The sequence below is a fragment of the Dermochelys coriacea genome, chromosome 2 (genome assembly GCF_009764565.3).
Source record: "Dermochelys coriacea isolate rDerCor1 chromosome 2, rDerCor1.pri.v4, whole genome shotgun sequence".
NCBI lineage: Eukaryota > Metazoa > Chordata > Testudines > Dermochelyidae > Dermochelys > Dermochelys coriacea.
The window spans coordinates 84,036,206-84,057,770 of NC_050069.1; the positions used below are offsets into that span (position 1 = coordinate 84,036,206).

Below are 21,565 nucleotides of genomic sequence, written 5' to 3' on the forward strand. Positions count from 1 at the left end.
ATGGACAATGTCCAGTGCCAGCACAACTTCTTGGAAAATTGTGCTGCAAGGATGTAAGGGAAACACCCAGAGAGCCTCTTTATTAAGGAGTTCCAGGGAGGGGAAACTTTCACTGGGAATTCTGTGAGTTCAGGAATGAACTTCCTGCACCCTCTGTTCCTTTCTTATGGGTTGTGCTAAGGATGGGTACAATGTGGCTCTCTTTACTGGCATTTACCTACTAAGCCATACTGACCTTTGCAAGTTATTGGATAATTACAGATTTGATCAGTGGATACAGTTATTGATAATCAGGTAAATAAGTAACTTTGAAGCTTTTAAACACTATTGGGCCAAATCTTGGTCCCATTGAGTTTTGCTATTGCCTTCAATGGAACCAAGATTTGGACCATTGCAGGGTTTTTGCTGTTATTGTTATAAATACCAAATAAGAAATATCACAAAAAACTATGACAGATTTTTGTGCACTCCCCTTTTCATAGTGTAGCTCATTTGGTTGCATAATGAATAATTCTGTGGAATGGATTTACCTGTTTCAATGTGCCTGTGAGACTAACCTTTATTTCCTTCCAATTCTGGATTTTTAATCTGGCACTGTTCCCTTTTAGAAACCGTAACCAGTTATGCAAACATGTTTGTTTTTAATATTCAAATGGTGAACTATTTTGCTATGTGTAATTTTGTTGTACCACTGAAGTTTGTTTGGGAATGTATCATTTGCTTGGGTATTGGATTTGTATTGTTGAGTATGTAGGAGACATGCATTTTTTTTTTCCCCATAGGTTATGGCAAATGGCAGAATCACGGTGGGTGGGTATAACCTGGTAGATTGTGGTTGAATAGGCTCGATTTGGAAGGGGAACCAACAATCTGTGTTTGTGACTGTCTGTTGCTTTGCATATGTGAGAAGGTGATGAATGTATGTAAATAGATTTACCCTGCATTCCCTCGGGTTGTTGTAGTTTTAAATTTGCCATTGTTCCTTTGTAATCTTAGTTGGTTTTCATTGCGTCTTTGATGTTTGAATCATGTAATAGATTCATGCTCTATTTCTTTGTCTTGTCACCTTCTCCTCTAGGCTCTGATCTTGCAAAGATTTATGCACATGCTTAATTTTAAGCAATTGAGTAGTCCCAAATTGACTACATTGGGATTACTCACATGCTTAAAATTAAGCATCTTTGTCGTGAATTGGATTACTCATCTGCTTAAAGCTAAATACATGTGTAGGTCTTTGCAGGATCAGGACCTTATAAGAAGCAGCTATTCAAAATTCTCATCTCAAAGTACTTTTAAAATTATTTCTTCAATAATTTTAAAAACTTTCTAAATCGAAAACAAAATACAAGTAGAATCCTGACAGACATTTAAAAAATGCAACACGACCCACAACATTTCATAAGGAGATTGCAGGGCGAGAAGAAACTTAAATTTGGCTGATTAAGAAGGAAATAAAACATTGTGATGTACATTTAAATTAAAGTAAACTTTAATCCCTGTGATGTACATTTAAATTAAAGTACACTTCTCTTTGACTTTCAGTGTGTATTGTTTTGGAAGGGACACCGCTTCTCTAGCATGAAGCGTCTCAATATCTTTCCCACCACATATATTTTCCAGCTTCCATTTGTGGCTTGTTCTACCACATCAGCATTTTTACTGGCTTAGAAATCAATTGTGGGTTTTTCCACAAGCTCTGTGTATGGGGCAGCAGGTAGCTGTGTTGCCTCCTCCCCCCGCCCCCCCCTTCCTGCTTCAAGGATGTGGGTATACAAACCTTCTATCAGCTCTATCCCAGACACAGCTTACAACCCCTGGTGCCAGCATGTTGCTTGTTACTCATTCTTTCCTGATTGCTCCCTGCAAACGTTTATAGGGTTGGGATGTACCAGCCTCTGGAGACTGTTCTCCCTTCTGCACTGATACCCATCACTAGCTGGTGCAGGGGAGGAAGGGGATGCCTTATACTCCAGTAGTACCCCGTGAAAGCAGGCAGGATGGGCCACAATCTGCCCTTACATAATGACAGTTTTCAGAGTAGCAGCCTGTATCCGCAAAAAGAAAAGGAGTACTTGTGGCACCTTAGAGACTAACAAATTTATTTGAGCATAAGCTTTCGTGAGCTACACCTCATTGATGAAGTGAACGGTAGCTCATGAAAGCTTATGCTCAAATACATTTTTTAGTCTCTAAGGTGCCACAAGTACTCCTTTTCCAATCTGCCCTTAGACAGCAAAGGAATGTGAAACTTTTGACCTTCTAGTTTTCAGGCCATCTTCTGTTTTTCTCCTGTACTATCCTACCCATTCACCTGATCTATTTTTAATCTTTCTGCATCTGGAGTGGCAAGTACCTGTGAGCTTTCCTTCATCTCAGGCATAGAGCAGCAATGGAGACTATTATGTAAGCGGGGGAATAGTCTCGCTATTCTGCGGAACTTTCCTGGCTTCTGCACTACCCCAGTGAAGTGGGCTAGCGAAAGAATCTGAGTCCTTGCTCCCACTTCCTTTACCAGTGGCCTCCCTGCCCTTGAGGACTCCCCTTCCACTCTCCTGTCTGGCAGAGTCCTCGTAACCCCAACAAGGCTGGGCCCAGAATTCCTGGGGGGGCTCGACCCCCCCAGCCCTGCTGTGGTCACCTAGGACAGGGGCTAGGGTGTCCCCACTCTGGGGTACTCTCTCTGCACTGGCACTTCTCTGACCCACTGACCATTACATACAATTTAAAGCAAATGCAAGTTACTTAATTAACAATTAATTTTAAAAAGAATAAGAAAAAATGGGAAAGGTTAAAGGAAACCATCAATATGGTCTGTAGCAGGAACATCACAAACTGTGTCTCTGGAATGTCAGGGCAGCTCACAGTCTGTTCTTGTAAGTCCCAGGCCTTCTTCTCAGGCCCTGGCTGTGCTGCAGGGATGCTGTGAGTGGGACACTTGCTCTGGTGGTGGCAACATGCTCTCAGGCTCTAAGTGGTAGGACCCTTCTTCCCAGTGTCGCCCCCGCACTGTCGGGGTTATGATCCAAGCCTGGCCTGCAGAGCCTTTTGGCTGAGGCGTCTCCCTGTGCTGGGCCCGCTGTCCAGGGTCCCCCTCGCTCTCCCCAGGTGCTCACCGCACCCAGCTCCAGACTGCTCCAGCCCCACCTGCACCACTCTGCCTCAGCACTGCTGCTGCTGCTCTGCCTCCAGCTCCCTGGGCTGCTTCTTTGGCCCCTCTGGCTCTGGTTGCTACAGCTCTGCTCCCAGGACAGGTCTCTCTGCAGGCTGCTTCTGTGACTCTGCTCCCAGCACTGACCTGCTTCCTGGGCTGCTTTTCTGGCGCCTCTGGCTCTGGTTGCTGCAGCTCTGCTCCCAGGGCAAGTCTGCTTTCTCTGGGCTGTGCCTCGGGCTTTGGGGCTGCAGCTCTGCTCCCAGGACAGGGTCTGCTCTCTCTGGATCTGGCACAGCTCTGCTCCCCAGCTCAGCTGCACCCCTCCTTTCTCTTTAGCTGGGCCCCACTCTGACTGACCCAGGCAATTCCAGCTCACATGGAGGATGGGTCCTCCCTGGCCTCCTGACTCTCTGATTAGTCTGCCCGCCCTGTCATTCAGGCTGACCTGGAGCATTGGCCTCTCCCCATTGTTCCAGAGGACTATCAGTCTCAGGGACCTGATTTCCCATAGACCCTTCTCCTTTTAGTACTGGGAGCTAGCCAACCAAAACACCCCCACTGAATGTTAATAAGGGGGCAACAGTCCCCTTACATTAAGTAGCAGTACTCAGGAAGGCAAGACTTTAATTAGGCCAGGGGTTCTCGGCCATATTTTTTCCCTAATTTTAAATAACTCTTCATATTCTTTGCATTCAAGATCTGTGCCCACCATACACGCTCCCAAGTGTGATGCGATGGTGGAGGCTAAAATTACCAAATACTGTCGCCAGCCCACATGTGTCTCACTGGGTAGATTACAATTTTCAAAAGTTTTAAGAAAAATGAAATATTATAAGACCTACACCTTTCTGTTCCAAGAACAAGGCACACTTAATTGACCTTAAAAAGAAAAGGAGTACTTGTGGCACCTTAGAGACTAACAAATTTATTAGAGCATAAGCTTTCGTGAGCTACAGCTCACTTCAGTGAGCTGTAGCTCAGGAAAGCTTATGCTCTAACAAATTTGTTAGTCTCTAAGGTGCCACAAGTACTCCTTTTCTTTTTGCGAATACAGACTAACACGGCTGCTACTCTGAAACCTGTCATTAATTGACCTTGCCTTCTCTAATGTAAACTATTAGCAGTGTGTACATATTAAAAATACACCCCCACAAAAGACAAAACAAAACCCAAACACAGCACTGCATACCCTCATCCTCCTGGGGATAGGATGAGAGAGCAAATGAAACATGACAGATGTTAGTAAAATCACTTAAGGCACTATTGGAAGGCAAATACCATGGTGATGAGGATGGTGCAAGAACCCATTTAGAATAGAATAGGTGTAAAGTTGGCAGATTGTTATACATGTGATTATATTTAAATGAGTGATCTGACGGTTTGATTTGTTTTATTTTTATTTTTCTTTGTTAGCATGCTTCTTTTAAATTACCTGGGCCAAACTGGCCGAGAAACCCCTTTGATGGCAGCTGCAATTTTCTCTGCTGGTTGGAATGTTTTTGAGTCTGCAGAATCATTGGAGAAACCACTAAATTGGCTTCTCTTTAACTACTACTTGACTACTTGTTTACAGTCCTCTATTAATAGGTGAGTCACCTTCTGAACTATTTTCTTTGAGTGTGTAATCTCAGGAAATTCTGAAACTGAAATGTTTCCTTGCTTGAAAGATTTTCCTCATGGGTGGAATTCACTCTTGTACAGAGAACCAGCTTATGTACCATTGCAGTCTTCAAAATAAATCTGAAGTGGGACTTAAATGGTGTATAGGCTTTGTGCTGGCCATTTCTACGGGACTGAATTTCACCTCATGCACACAATGATTATTTTCAGAGTAGCAGCCGTATTAGTCTGTATTCGCAAAAAGAAAAGGAATACTTGTGGCACCTTAGAGACTAACAAATTTATTAGAGCATAAGCTTTCGTGAGCTACAGCTCACTTCATCGGATGCCCTTGAGCTGTAGCTCACGAAAGCTTATGCTCTAATAAATTTGTTAGTCTCTAAGGTGCCACAAGTACTCCTTTTCTTTTTACAATGATTATTGTAAGGTTAGTCATGATTTGGATGTATGGCACCAATTTGATTTTCTTTATAAACTAACCAATATTAACACATTTTGTTTGAGGGCTACATAGATATAAATTTGTTAAAAAATCAACTCTGAAAACAAAAAGGAGGGGAAAGGGTAGCTCATCTGTAGTCTTAAAGAATTGATGTTTTTGTTCCTAAAATCAAAGTTCTCCTTTTTATCCTTGTCAGCTTTCTAATGGCTAATGCAGATTTCACTGATGTTTCTGGTAGCATTGTCAAGCGATTAAAAAAATTAATTGAGATTAATCGTGCGATTAAATAAATAAACGTGATTAATCGTACGATTAATCGCTCTGTTTAAACAATAATAGAATACTATTTATTTAAATATTTTTGGATGTTTTCTACATTTTCAAGTATATTGATTTCAATTAGAACACAGAATACAAAGTGTACAGTTCTCACTTTATATTTATTTTTATTAGAAATATTTGCCCTGTAAAAGAAAACAAAAGAAATTGTATTTTTCAATTTACCTAATCCAAGTACTGTAGTGCAATCTCTTTATCATGAAAATTGAATTTACAAATGTAAAGTTATGTACAAAAAATAACTGCACTCAAAAATAAAACAATGTAAAACTTTAGAGCCTACAAGTTAACTCAGTCCTACTTCTTGTTCAGCCAATCACTCAGACAAACAATTTTGTTTACATTTGCAGGAGATAATACTGCCCGCTTCTTGTTTACAATGTCACCTGAAAGTGAGAACAGGCGTTTGCATGGCACTGTTGTAGCTGTTGTCGCAAGGTATTTACATGCCAGATGCACGAAAGTTTCATATGTCCTTCATGCTTTGCCCATCATTCTAGAGGACATGCTTCCATGCGGATGACAGGCTCTGCTTGATAAAGATCCAAAGCAGTGCAGACTGATACATGTTCATTTTCATCACGCGAGTCAGATGCCACCAAGAAGGTTGATTTTATTTTTTGGTGGTTCGGGTTCTATAGTTTCCACATTGGACTGTTGCTCTTTTAAGACTTCTGAGAGCATGCTTTACTCCTCATCCCTTTCAGATTTTGGAAGGCACTTCAGATTCTTAAACCTTGGGTCATGTGCTCTAGCTACTTTTAGAAATCTCACATTGGTACCTTCTTTGCGTTTTGTCAAAACTGCAGTGAAAGTGTTCTTAAAATGAACAACATGTGCTGGGTCATCATCCAAGATTGCCATAACACAAAAGATATGGTAGAATGCAGGTAAAACAGAGCAGGAGACATACAATTCTACCCCAAGGAGTTCAGTCACAAATTCAATTAATGCATTTTTTTTAACGAGCATCATTGGTATGGAAGCACGTTCTCTGGAATGGTGGCCAAAGCATGATGGGGCATATGAATGTTTAGTATACCTGGCACATAAATACATAGCAATGCTGGGGTGCCATGCAAACACCTGTTCTTATTTTCAGGTGACATTGTAAATTAGAAGCGGGCAGCATTATCTCCCATAAAGGAAACAAACTTGTTTGTCTTAGTGATTGGCTGAACAAGAAATCAGACTGAGTAGACTTGTAGGCTCTGAAGTTTTACATTTTTTTTGAGTGCAGTTATGTAACAAAAAAATCTACATTTGTAAGTTGCACTTTCCTGATAAAGAGATTGCACTACCGTACTTGTATGAGATGAACTGAAAAATATTATTTCTTTTGTTTATCATTTTTACAATGCAAATATTTGTAATAAAAATAATATAAAGTGAGCACTATACACTTTGTATTCTGTGTTGTAAATTAAATCAAATATTTGAAAATGTAGAAAAACATCCAAAATATTTAATACATTTCAATTGGTATTCTATTATTTAACAATGCAATTAAAACGGCGATTAATCATGATTAATTTTTTTAATCGCAATTACTTTTTTTAGTTAATTGCGTGAATTAACTGCGATTAATTGACAGCCCTAGTTTCTGGTTGTATTTGGAAGTAAATGCACATTGCTTAGTGTCCAGGACAGAGGGATTTATAATTCTGAGAAATAAAACAAATGTTCTTACTCTATGATTATATTTATTTCTGAGTATGTATTTGTAAGGTGAACGACTTCTACATCTGTAAAATCATTTTTTCTTCCCCCTCCCCTCATTTTTTTTCCAGACATCGACAAAAGTTAGAGAAATTATTTGATATGAATCTTGTCATGAAGGTAGATGGATAGATCTTTTCTCTTTTGATTTCATGTTTTGGTTTCCAAATACTGATGTTGTTCCTGATTTTGAATTCTGTACTTCAGGCTAAAACCATCAGGGAGTTTGATAAGCAATTCACCTCAGTCATGTTTGGCTACCGTACAGTTGATGATTACTATGTAGATGCTAGTCCATATTGCAAGCTGAAGTCAATAGGAATTCCAGTGTTATGTCTAAACTCTCTGGATGATGTTTTTTCACCAGGTCATGGTAAGTTGAGGCTTTTTTATGTTTCTCTTTATACCTGTATGTATTATGTATGCAATCATTAAGATGGAAAATTGCATAGATCTAAGAACAGGCTATATATGAATGAGATGTATTTAAGTACTACTACTGTACATCACTACTGGTATTTTTAGTTCCCATTTTCCACTCTGATAAACTTTGAAGTTATTGGAGAGGCCTAACTAATACAAGGTGAAAAATGCTTAGTTCTTTTGTTGATCAGCATTCTTGTAAGCCAGCCCCTATAAAACATGTCATACTGTGATTTGCTTATGTTTCAGGGTACTTGAACTCCTCTATAGCCATCGCTGGCAATGACCTCAGAGACATAAAAGTCCAATGCCTAATGCAAAAATCATTTGGTTCCCTTTGATGATTAAAGATAAGAAGGAAGTACAGAATCCTTCAATCTCAGATGGCACCTGGGCCAAAGTGCTGACATGGCTGTGTTGTTGGTCCAGAACAGCAGAAGGGATACATATGATGTGATCTTATACAGGAAGTCCCATATCAATATTAGTAGAAATCTGATTGGAGGATGAAGCTGCCCAACAGGCAGCAATGCCAGCTAATAACAGTTAAGCTGGAAAAACACAATAGATTTTTTTAAAATAGTTTATCCTGATCACCCAACAGAGCAATCAGGCTTTTATTGTTGACCCTCTTAAGTCAGTTAACAACATGGTTAAAGATTTTTTTGGTCCTGTGGTCTGCATGATGGCTATATTTTCCTCGGAGTCATATGACAGTGAATAAAAGTAAAGTTGTAAAAAAGGAACTAGCCAGGGCTAAGAGCTAATTAATGACACAATCTTCTGCAGTGACCGCTGACATTTGGAAGTACAAAATGTTGGTTTGATGCAGGGAAACTTGCTTTTGCCATTGTAAATTGACCCATAAGAAAATCTAGGACACCACGGAGATTGTGCAAATAGGTTAGAGTACTGAACGGAAGTTTAAAGAAACTGAAGGAAGATTATATGTGTGTCATGAATATGCTAAAAGTTACACAAATCTAATGTCAAGTACGATTACACAAAAAGTTGTTGCAAATCAGCTATGGATGCTTCAGTGAAGGTACACTGAGGAAGGAGAGACCTCTTTTGTACCTCTTAGGACTCCTGCCCTAGTAATGTAAAGAAGTGGAGACTAGGCAGCTTCCACTTTGGCAAACACCACTCTTGATTGGGAGTATCTTGGTGTGACCATAGACCTGAAACCCATGCACTGCCTATTGATTGTGGAGCTGTGTGGTTTGAAGCACAGGCTACATTTGTAAAATGGGTATTGGTGGAACCACCACTGAGATCACTTTTTCCCCATGCCTGTGGATGTAGTATGATCCATTCATTACTCCTCCTGGTTCCTGCCAGCATAATGCTTCCATAGTGAGGGCTATGCAACCTCCTTTCTCCTCCCACCTCAGTTAAAGACGAGGTCTCAGGCTCAAGAATCATCTTGGAACTGAACTCAGGACCCCCAGAATTAAAATACAAGCTTCTACAGCGTAAGCTAAAACTGACAATTGTAGCAGGTTCATATCCTCTATGAATCTGGCACGGAGGGGGACACAATGCACACTGACGTGTGGGCTGCAGAAGGATTGTTTTTTTAATTCATCATGCGCCCATTGTTGGTGCTAAACAAACAATAATAGAGACAAACATATCCTGGTGTGAAGGTATTGTATAGAACCGAAAGATAGAACATTAAAATTTTTTGTAGTGATTGTGTTTTCCCCTTAAAATCTGATTCTATCCTGCATTTCTCCATTAAGTTCTTGGATGTTCAGGCATTTGTTTGGTCCTTGCTCCTCCTACTGTCAAAGATAGGTAATGTTTCATACAGCATAGAAAATAGAGAAATATTATTGGAGGGGATAAAACCACTGGAGAGAAATCTGTTCAGCCACTCATTTTGATTAATTTAGTATCTTAGCTGTCACTTACTTGACTACTAGAAAGTGATGATGTATTGGATAGCAGAAGTTTTTCAAGGCAGAGATAAAAAACCTATTTACCCCTTTTCCCTTTCTGAGGCTTAATCCCCTACTAGACTCTGGGGACCTGTGCTGAGCTGGGAATGACTCTGATCAGGAGGCTTCCACTGATTTCAGGAATTGGCTACTTTTGCATGCCTCCTCATACTTCTTCCAGTAAATCTGTGGTTTCCTCTCAACCTTTCATGCATGCTTCAGCTCCCCATTAGTAGCAGAAAATTAGAATTCCACAGTTCCAGACTGGATCAAACTTAGAATGCTCCACTTGGAAACACAACCTCAGCCTAGCAGAGAAGGTTCTCTAAGGAGAGCTACTCCAGGATTGCTCTGTATTCAGACAACTCCCTGTATGAAGCTGGCTACACCTGTCTGCAAAGCTGTCTGTTAGATGAGGTGCAAATCCACCAGATGTGTGTCACTTAACATTCTAATTACAGTTTAGAAGCTTTTATCCCCATTTTAAATTGTTCAAGGCTGATTGAACATAAGAAATGCAGACTGTGCATCTGCTTCCTTTAATTGCAGTCATTTGCTCTCACATCATCTGTAAATGCAGTTTTTGATATCTTTTGCACTTGTCAGCATAATGGTGGAAGACATCATGAACTGGATCCATAATCAGAAAAATGTCCATGGGGTCTTGATCCAACATGAAGAAGCTGTATCTCTTATTTCCAGGCATGCCTCTGTGATGGTAGTTTCAGTTTAAATTACCTAGTGCAGGTATGGCTGATGCAGCTGTATGAACATACAATAATATATACAAATCTTGACTGTTCTCAAAGTATATAACTAATAAAAGCAAGTGTCATTTGCATCAAGTATTTTTAACTCCAAGCCATTTTTCTCACCCAGAGTAATCCAGACAATTCATTGTATGAGGAAAGGCATGATATAGCCAATTTCAGCTTTTATTTTGAATTGCCTAAAAACCCTCACCTGTTCAAAAACAAAACAGGTACCAGTAGTGCCAGTTATCATAGTGTCATATTTGACTCAATAGTTGAATTATCATTTTCTTTGATCACTGATTTTCAGAGGCATATTATGCAGTGTGACTTAAATTTCCTCATTCTAATGGTCTGCCAGGTGCTGGTAGAGACAATGCTATCCCACATCTAAGACTCTGACCTTGCAGTTTAGTGCCCTGTCAGCATGTTCGTACCACTCCACTCCATTAATATCTGTGCCCTTTTCAGACCACAGTGTAAATTTTACTAAACTATCTTTCTCTCTTCACTCTGTTTCTTTTGGGTTTAATCTTACAACACATCATTGTTAAGTTTCACTCTGCATCCCTTTCTGCAGACAATTCAATGGAATGAAGCAGTCAGGAGAAACCAAAGAAGAAAAGAGAGGATAAAAAGATTAGGGAGAGGGGTAAGAGTCAGAAAATGTGAGTTAGGGATTCATGAATAGACAATAGAGAAATGAGTCAAAAGAAGGGGATGGAAAACATGAGAGTAGAAGATTAGCAAAATTCATGCTGCTCTATCCTTTGGGGTGTGTGTGTTTGGTTTGTTTTTTTAATTCGGCAGAGATGGAAGACATAAAGAATAGAATAGCTTTTGAACAAAGGTAGCATTGTGATGCTCCTCCATGGTATTCAGGGTTGTGAGGCACCTCACCATCACTACCTGTCCTTAGTGTGAAGCTGTCTTGCCTGATGCCTGCTGTAGCTCAGCCCCCTGAAACCAACAGCCTCTGGAAACAGACAAGCACTGACTTCCAGGTTTCCACAGACCTCTCCCTCTCTTGTTCAGGCTATTGACAGACACACACCAAGTCCCTCTGTCAAGCCCCTCCCTCTGAGGGTCAGAGTCCCACTCTGTAGTATCCATCCCCTGTCACTGGACACTCCCAGAAATATATTCTCACACAGGTTGACTGACACAACTCAGGATCAGGTCCCTTACAAAAACACAGCACTGGAATCTACTTTTAGTGAAACAAATATGTTTATTTACAAAGATTAAGATGTAAGACACAGTGAGCAAAGTAAACAAGTTACATGTAAAGCAAAAGGAATAACATGTTTCTTAGAGTCCAAAGGCTAAAATTCTTGTCTAAAGCAATTTCTCACCTAAAGCAACCTCCCAGCATCACTAGTCCACATGGCCAGAATCCAGTTTTCGTGAATGTGAAAAGCAATGTCTTTTTTGCTCCCTCAGTGAAGAATTGGAAAGGGGGCCTTTTTCCTTCTTTGTATAGTTAAGTAAATCTTTGACATGCCCCTTTGGAAGTGCATCCCAAGATAAGACTCTTCTCCCCTGTTGCTTGTTCTCCAGTGTGCTCCCTGACCCCATTGGTTTCACAACCCCCAATCAACCTGTTTTTCCTGTTAGCTCTACATGCAAATGGGGCTTCCATTGTTTTACAATGCTTAATTTACATCAGAGACAGGGATAGGTGAAAAGACATGCTTTTTCCGGCAGAAGACCTGTTTATCTGCTCTGCCTTGTTACAGACTTTAAAACATAATTTCAGTATATATACACAATTCCTTACATAGTGTCAGTACATACATTTCACAATAAATTAATGGCCAGTGTGTCATCAGCTTTTATTTGAGACTTTGTAAGACACACTTTGGTGTCTTATATGAAAGTAGTGTGTTGGGTGTAGTGAGTTTACTAGGCCTGACAGGAGTTGCTGACACAGAGTAGTGACCCTTTTGCACTCTGGCATCAATAGGCCTTTGTGTCACAAAAGAGTAGTTAACCCTTCAATAGCTGGCATCAATGGCCCTATGTGTCAGACTGTTGCATTATGTGAATTTATTATTGAATTTAGTTTAATTCTACTTACTCATTTCTGTCAAAATATAATGCAAATTGGTTTTTTGTAGAACCTAATCACAATTTTTTTTAGTTTTATTTTTTCCATTCCTGAAAAAAAGGCATAATATTTGAAAACTGCAGTTTTTTAAGGCTTCTGCCCTTAGTGTATATCAGGGCCTTTTACTATGTAAAAAATAAATACATTTAACACACATTAAACCTCTGTTATTCATTTTTCAATGGCAACTCCTTTAAATAACTAATCACTCCACCCTAAGCATGAACAATTCCATTAAGTTGCAGTAACGTCATGTCATGTCAGATAGTTATTCCATATGGAAATAGTCAGACAGGTACATTTATCTGTCATTTTGTGAATACATGTGCTTTCTATATTGTTAATCTGATTTTAATTTACCTTTATTTTTCTTTTATCAAGGGTTCTGCTATAGGTGACCCAGTGGATCAATGTACTAGCCATTCACCTCTGAATACTTTTGACCATCTGAATTCACTGAAATCAAAAATCATTCATTGTAATCTCTATGTATGCATATGCCCAAATCATTGCACAGTTTAGAGTCTAATTTTAGACAGCTGATCTAATTCCGAGTAACTCATTTACTAGCATTCGCTAACCTAGAGAGGGTCACTAACCTAGTGTGTGACTTTGGGGAAGTCACTCTGTGTGCCTCTTTCCCATCCCACTCTTTGCCTGTCTACATTGTAAGCTGTTTTGTGCAGGCATTGTCTCTTGCTAGAGCCCAGATCCTCAAAAGTATTTAGGCACCTAACTCCCATTGAGATCAAAGTACAATGGAACCCAAATCTTGGCTGGGGCCCAAATCTTGGTTGAGGCCTTTAGGTGCTACTGTAATACAAATAATACAATAATGATGATATTAATAACCCTGTACTGATGCTGAGCATTGACGTAGCTGTATAAGTACATTGAACAGCTGTTGGCCTTTCACTCTGATAAGCACTGAACTCAGATTCCTAAAGTAAACAAATTCTTACAATACTATTTAAAGAAATATATTAAATACAAAATGTTAAAATGACTTCAGGGTTCATACCTAATCTAACAAGAACAGGATTATTCATTGTTAATCCATCATTTTCTGTTGCCAAGTATTGAAGCACATATGTAAAGCTATGGACCTGATTCTCCTCTCACTTACACTGTTTTTACACCATTGTAAATCTGCATTGACTTCAGTTACATTTATTTTGCATCAGTGTGAGTGAGAGGAGAATTATAAATCAGTGCATCATCTATAAATTTGCACAAATGAGGTGAGTAATGATTCAAAGTGAGATATCTTTTGACATCTTAACATCCCAATCCTGCAATACCCTTTTCTGTATTTCAGTTGTATGATTAGAATTCATGGTATTTGCTAGAGATAAATAATGAGATGGGGGACTTACTATACTTTTTCTTTTCTTTTCTTTTTAGCTATACCCATAGAAACTGCCAAACAAAATCCAAATGTTGCTTTGGTTCTTACTTCTTATGGAGGCCATATTGGTTTTCTAGAAGGAATGTGGCCAAGGAAGTGCACTTACATGGACAGAGTCTTCAAACAGTTTGTGCAGGCTGTTTTTGAGCATGGAAACAAAATCTGCAGCATGTAGCTCTTCTGAGGCATCTTGGCCAGCCCACTGTTTCAGTACAGTGGTGTGATCTGACAAGAGCAGTTCAGCTTAGTGCACAAATTTTAATTACTGTGTATATAGCAAATAAGCCAGCAGTTGGATGAAATCCATTACTATGTGAAAAAAATACTTTTTGCCTAAAATTTTGTAGCAAGAAATAAATATTACTTTGTCACTTTTGTAGTTTTTTAATATGCCTTATCAAGAATGACCTTAAATAAAACAGCACTCTAAATATATCAAATTGCACTTAACCAAAACTATTAAGCAAACAGGTTATAATTCCTCAGGGGTTTAATTTAAGACAGTTCATTTTTAGGAGACTCAATTTAGATGACTTGTAATATAACAGTTTTAGTAACTAACTCTCAAAAATCACATTTATTATATTTTAAAGCATGTTACAAGTTGACCCATTTCTAAGGGCATTGATGAGAAAAATACTGAAATATGAAAATAGAAGGAATACAAAACAGGACTGATTCGTCAAAGTAATCTTTAGGTTTAAGCATGTACTGCAGCAGTATTAGACTGATAATTTTATTTGCTGTTTTACCCTGTGAAAATATTCAGATTTAGGGGTGTTTTTAAATTAATTAATTGTTGTTATTTATTTATAACACCAATACCATATTTGTCTTACATGTTTATTTTTAACATTGTTAGCTAATTTGTAGTATTTATGTATTACCAAAGGTTCTGTTGAATTATAGCACTGTAATAAACTAGGTAATTTTAAACCAACACATTTTGTACTTCCTAATTTATGTAATCCTGTGTAGTGTTATATATGTAATACATATTCCATATAAAGGTGGCAAATAACAAATTGCATAATTCTATAATTTATGTGTATATTACCTACAAGAACATATGAGTTTTTTAAAATATACATTAGAAAGTCAGGAGATTATGACAGTCAACTTTAAAACCACATTTCCATCTGAAAACTTTGTCTCTGCTATTGTCCCAAGTAATACCTAAAATGAGTAACTGAAAGAGATGGTGGCAGAGGGAAATCTATTTTTTTTTCAGTTTTCTTGCTTTGTGCACATGACAGCACTTTGTATATAGTCAGTTTCCTTTCCTTTCCTTTCCTTTCCTTGTTTTGTTGATGCTCTGACAAATCCTTGGAGCTACTATGGCCCTCTTGCACAGTTCTTCTGGCACAAGGGCTGTAAAGCTGGCTTCACCACCTGCCGTGGCTCTATGCCATCTCCTTCCCAGCTTCTGGCATAGTTTTCGGGCAGGAGGGAAAAGGCAGCTGCACATAATTTAGAGCAGCCCTGAGACTTCTGCAAGATCCGAATCTAGTGCTTACTGAAGATTATGAGCCTATTCATTAACTTCTTTGGAGGCCCTAAGTCATGCCAGGGGTTGAACTGGCCCCAGCCACACCAGGTCAGGGAACTGCAAAACTGCTTTTGCCCTTTCCTCTTTTTTGGTACTGCTCAGTATAACAGAAAATCTGGCCTCCTGTACTAGCATGATCACAACACTCTCGTGCACTTTTCAGGGGAGAGCTCATGTTCGCACTCTTTTCTAGCCCTGAAAGTAGATGTTTACTATTAACCGAAGCAACAAAGCTGAAACTGAACAGGCATCGGAAAAGAGAGCACAAGGAGAAGGAAACACCTGAGCATGTTCGGTGGCATTGCTGTTAGCTTGCTCCAAAGAGCCTTCTACATCTCATCTAGGAAACAAATAAATAAAATAAATTTCAGGACATGCTATAAAAAGGGTGCTCTGACAGAAAATTGAAATGAGTCAATTTAAAAAAAATCCAAGTGTCTTTTTAAGGTTGAACTTTTTAAACAAGGCATTGAATCTAAACCAAATAACAGATATAACCTTAACTCTGCCCTCGTTATACCAATAAAATAAAAACCAGCAGGATCTTATTAAAGGGGAAAAGGCAAAATGCCACATTTATTGTGAATAGAGAAAGAATCATAGTAAGCAGTTAGTTATAGCTATAACAACATTCCATTCAATTTCATATTTATTCACACATTCATTCATACACACAGGTTCTACAAGGTTGTTATCATAGTTACCATCTTAGAGTTGCTCATGCCAAGCCACTGGCCAGGTGGCCTGGACATGAGGAGGGAGCAGGGCCTTGTCAGATGCTCATCTGATGCTCCTGGAAGTTGGTTTGCAGAATCAGACCCCAAATTTCTCACTTTCTAGAGTCCATTTTTATAGGAATTTCTTCCTATGCCAGTCTATGGGAATTGCTTCATCATGCTGTTGCTGAATCTATCAGCAGATGGCACATTCTTGATGGCTCCGTGCTGCCAGATGTTATCTTGTTCTTTGGTTCTCCCATTCTTGAGGCTGTTGGGTGGATTCCAGTCTGCCCTCCAGGGGTCCTCTGATTATTTCCACTTGATGCCTTCTTCAGCTGATGGACACTGGATTCTTAGGCTGGTACCTCCCTGATCATTCAGTTATTATCCACACCAAGCATCCATCCACATACATCCTCTATCTCTATTTGAATCACAATTGTTAACAAAGCGAGATGAATACAACAAAAGGGCGGGGAGTCTCTGGGTGCTGTTTCTGTTGTTACAGAGTATTGCTTTGAGTCTCTTTCTGTGTGAGTAAGTTGTTATTACAAAGAATTGCTTTGAGAACAGATTCTATCTTAGAATGTACTAACACAATTAGCATCTTGCAAGTTTCACACATAAAGGGAGAGAAACAGTACCAAAAACCAAGAGACCTCTTAATTAGTAATACTCTGGAATTTAAACTATGGGGAATCAAACTCATTTGTGATTTTAATACAGAACTTTTTTAATATGATCCAACACCCTTATAGTGCCAACACAAGAAAAATGAAATGTAGAAGCCAAATGAAAGTGCACGTTAATACATGAATGATTTTTAGAAGCCTTATGTGTGCTCGTATCCATTTTCAGAACACAAGGTTTGTGCAGATACAAACATGGGTCCGACATGTCATTTAACCAATAAGTAAATTATGGAATCAACGCTCTTCATGTTATATTTGCATAATTGTGTTATACATAGCTCTGTGTTAAACTTCTTTAAAAGACATTTACTAAGGAAATTTCTTATAGTGCAACTGTAAATCACATAATCAATGGCAGATTTACTATCCTTCCTTTCTTTGCCTCAAATCACTTAGGCCCTGATCCTGTAGTTATTTGAAATCAGTGTGACAACTCACATGTTTAAAGCTGAGCATGTGTGTAAGCATGTGCAGGAATTAAACCTTAACCTAAATATATCGACATTGACACATTTCCTGAAGTCCCTTCCATACCTTTATAAATACTGAACTTTTGTGCAGTCATTTCTTTTTCATTAGGATAATGAAATTGATTGGAGCAGACTAGTGCCAACCAGCTTTAACCACCTGATCTGTATCGCTATCCTGAACCTTTCCCAAAGCAAAATGGCATGAGAATGGCTATAGTAGCACTGATGGATGATGTGGTTATGAATAGAAGCCTAATATCAGCACTTAATCTCACTGTAGCCTTCTGTATAGTCAATTAAAAAGTGCCACTGACCTGTGTAACACTTCCACAAGCTCCCCAAGACACTGACCTCTGGTATCTGCCCTCCACTTATCAAAGCAGTATGAACTTTCAGGGTCTTATTTGATTCTTCGCTAAATTTAGATTGACACAGTGGTGAGACATTTTGGAGGTACAGGTTTGCCAGGAATCTGTTCCCTTTCTCCTTCATCGAGGACCTAAGCACGATTCATGGATTTATCACCTACAGATTAGATTGTGGTAAATCTATGTGGGGTTGATTGTAGGGCAACATGGAAATTCCTGATTGCATGCTTGCAACCTCTTAAACAAAACAATCCTCTCAAACACATCACACAAGTGAGCTGCAACTTATACTGGTTTATAGTTTGTTTCTAGGATCAATGCAAATTTCTATTTTTAACATCTATAAGGCCTTTGCTAAATCAGAGACCATTCTCTGGTCTAGATAATACTTTGTCCTGCCATGAGTATAGGGGATGTGCCTAGATGACCTCTTAAGGTCCCTTCCAGTCCTACAATTCTATGATTCATGACGCATCCTGTCTCAGTGAAGGACAACATAATGAGCTCAAGCCTAGCCATCTTAAGAACACAATGCAAAGCTCACTTCTGAGCCAAAGCAGTCCGACACTAACTGAATATGTAGAATTAATAAGAAACCAAAAATCAATAAAAAAACAAAAATAGCAAAGCACAGAATTCAGCCCAGAATGTACAAACTTTACACCAAGCGAGGGCAAGAAGGGATTAATGACCTTTCCTGAAACAGTGACTTAAATTGGCCCTGCACCCCCAACACCAGCAAGCAGAGTCAAGCCCAGAGACATAGCGCTCCAGCTATAGCTAATAATCAGGAAGGAACAGGATATAAAAGAGGAGACCACTTATCCTTAGCCGGGGTTGGAGTTATGAAGCTGGTACTGTGCGTGGGAGACTCAGTCACAGGGAGAGCTCCTTGAGGAAAGCAGAGATCTACATCTGAATTATATTGTTTGTTAATTCTTCTGTTTTTTTTGAGTGAAGAGGGGCTTCCCCCCCACCCTTTTTGGCTCAGCTGTGGACAGTGGGCACTCTACCAATGTGACAGCTACCTGTCATAGATTGATATGCAGGTAAAGCGACAAATAACTCTTCATAGTATTCCTGTTCTAAATCACCACACTTCTCTGTGTTAACAAATTCCTGAATACCATGTATTCCTGAATACAAACAAGACCTGCAAACTGAACTGAAAAACTCTGGTATTTTTACAGATCTTCAGAATGCTGTTGCCTTACACACAAAGTTGCAAATTTGTTAATATTTTTTCCAATAAGTGTTTTATTCAAACTTTTGGATTTAATATATAACAGCAATGGTACATTCTGTAGGGGTTCCCATTATATGGTAAAAAAAAATATTTTCTTACATTCACCCGGAAGATGTTATCATATCTGCATACTTCATGTTAACAATAAAATGAAGGGAAAATATATCTGTGAATTTACATTCTTAACATGAAGTATGCAGAGATGCTTCTAACATTTTCCAGGAGGTTTACAAGCTCCCAAATGATTATAGTATCCTGCTTTTGGAAGCTATCTTGTAAATTATTGTAACACAGAGGCAGAGCACATGTTGGTACATTAGTTGTAAAGTCACATTGGATTATGGTGAGTTAAAGGAGAACCTCTATAGGGAGTTATAAATAACATTTCCTGCTATCAGCTATTTTAAAAAACTGCAGCTACTGAAAATATCCATCAGTCCAGGACAAATTGTGCTTCAGTGAAGTGTACATGGAAAGAAGATCTTACAAAATAAGGTAGATTCATTTCAGTGACACTAAAATGACAAATTAGGATTTACAAAGAGTAAAACACCACTATACTGCTAACTCTATTCAGCAATTTTCTTCCTAAACAGTATACTGTACAAATGTGATGGTTGAGGAATATAGATAAACTATAGAATATCCTGAGTTTGAAATATTATAGAAAGCCATTTATTAGAAGGGATTAAACATGTTAATAAAAATATTCTCAAAATGCCCATTAAAAATATTACTAATAAACTGACAGATTTATATGGAAATTTTTAGAAATTCCATTCTATACCCAGAGGGTAAGTGCTGAAAGTCTGGGAAAGATACATGAATTCACTAGTTTAGTCTCCATTACAGTGTCCAAAACAAGATACTTCAACAGAAGGTGGCAGAAAGTCTGAAATGAACTTCTATGATAGCCTGCCCTTAAGAGAAGATATAGGTTGGCACAAGTCCTGGAACATGAGGTTTCATCTCTCTTCTAACTTTTTCATTTCCTTCTAATGCAGGTTGTAGATGTTCTCATTATATATTTATACTGATAATCTTTATTTTATCCTAGGAAGCTCTTGACCTCAGTGATATCACATTTATGAACTCCAGATGTTAATCGTGTGCTGTATGTATATTTTAAAAAAAGTTTCCTTTGATTCATTTTCTTATTACTTTGCTGATAGAAAATTTGCTGAACGGCAGTGACAAACTGGAATAGTAATTTGGGAATTAATTTACATGTTATATATAGTACATATAATTGAAATGAATCTCATTTAATTGTGTGTATGTTGTCCTTTTCCTCCCTACCCACCTTTTTTGACTGTCTTTAGATTATGAACTCCTTGGGGCAAGACTTGTATCATCTCTTTTGTTTGGAAAGTACTTTATTACGAGAAATAAATTTAAACAAAATGTTACTGTTGCCTTATTGTTGGTTCTTATAGAGATGGAAGAAAAGGAGAAATAGGTGGAAGAAATGGCAGGCAAGAATGGCAGGCAAGCGGAGGGGAGACACAACACACATGTAATATATTAGGGGGAAGATGAATGTGGGGCTCTCAGGGATAGACTGCCAATGGCATGTTTGAGACAGGCTGCCCATGTGATAAGAACTGGAGAACAGCCAGCACAGAAAGCACAGGAGGAAGAGGACTAGACTTGCCAACCCTCCAGGACCGGCCTGGAGTTTCCAGGAATTAAAGATTTTGTCATGTGATCAGGACTGTCCTTACTCATACGAAAAGTACCAGTTGCATAGGGCACCAGGAAATTCGGGACACCAAATTTCCTGGTGCCCTGCACAGCTGCACGCTACTCCAGCCCCCACCCCTGCTCCACCCCACCCTGCCTCTTTCCACCCCTGATCCACTCCAGCCTCGCCTCCACTTCACCCCTTCCCGAAAGCCCACACCCTGCTCCGCCCCTGTCCCGCCTCTTCCCACCCCAAGGACTGCTGCAGGGCTGGGCCTGCACTCACAAGCGGTGGAAAGTGCAGCAACCTGGCCGCAGCCGTGCTGGCCGTGAGTGCTGGGGGAGGTTCCCCCTGCCCCTCAAGCCAGCCCTGCCCCCCCACAGAGGCCTGGGGCCCCACCAACCCCCTGTGGGGGGGCTGCATAGGGCCCCAGAATAGTTAGGGGCTGCTCTACATGTGATGAAATCTCCAGGAATACATCCAACCAAAATTGGCAAGAGGACAGCAAAAAAGGGTGTGGGGGACCGAGGTTAGGATAGAAAGACTCTTCCAAAAGAAGTGTAAAGAGGACAGGACTGGAAGTCCCAGAGCTACAAGTGAGTGCCATGGACTGAAAGGCATGGCCACGAATCGGGGGGGTGGGGGGGGCTTCTGCCAGTGTAAAGGGGAAAAGGAGTTGAGAAGTGAATTAGTATTGCTGCCTTTTAACATCCTTGGATGTGTCCGTTTCTGTGATGAGAAGGGAGGCTGGCACTAGGGGGGACCAGACAGCAAGTGTGAAAAATCGGGACAGGGGATGGGGGTAATAGCTGCCTCTATAAGACAAAACCCGCCCTCAGACCGCCCCAAAGCAGACAGGGGACTGGGTCGTCCCCCGTTCCGGCCGCCAGGGGCCGCTCTGACAACACCCAGCCCTCCCTTCCTCCTTCC

The 21,565-nt window shown here is 39.6% G+C and overlaps 1 protein-coding gene across 2 annotated transcripts in view; it reads left to right on the plus strand.

Moving 5' to 3' along the window:
• The window catches only part of ABHD3 (abhydrolase domain containing 3, phospholipase), a 33,065-nt gene extending 18,218 nt beyond the window's left edge, over positions 1 to 14,847 (plus strand). The window contains exons 6-9 of one of the 2 annotated variants that reach the window (XM_038392817.2): positions 4,565 to 4,738; positions 7,343 to 7,391; positions 7,479 to 7,644; positions 13,904 to 14,847. In XM_038392817.2, coding sequence (XP_038248745.1) covers positions 4,565 to 4,738; positions 7,343 to 7,391; positions 7,479 to 7,644; positions 13,904 to 14,082 — 568 coding nt within the window. In that variant the 3' untranslated portion in view covers positions 14,083 to 14,847. The remainder of the gene's footprint in view (positions 1 to 4,564; positions 4,739 to 7,342; positions 7,392 to 7,478; positions 7,645 to 13,903) is intronic. The other variant, XM_038392818.2, reaches the window with a different exon arrangement.
• Positions 14,848 to 21,565: the final 6,718 nt, after the last annotated feature.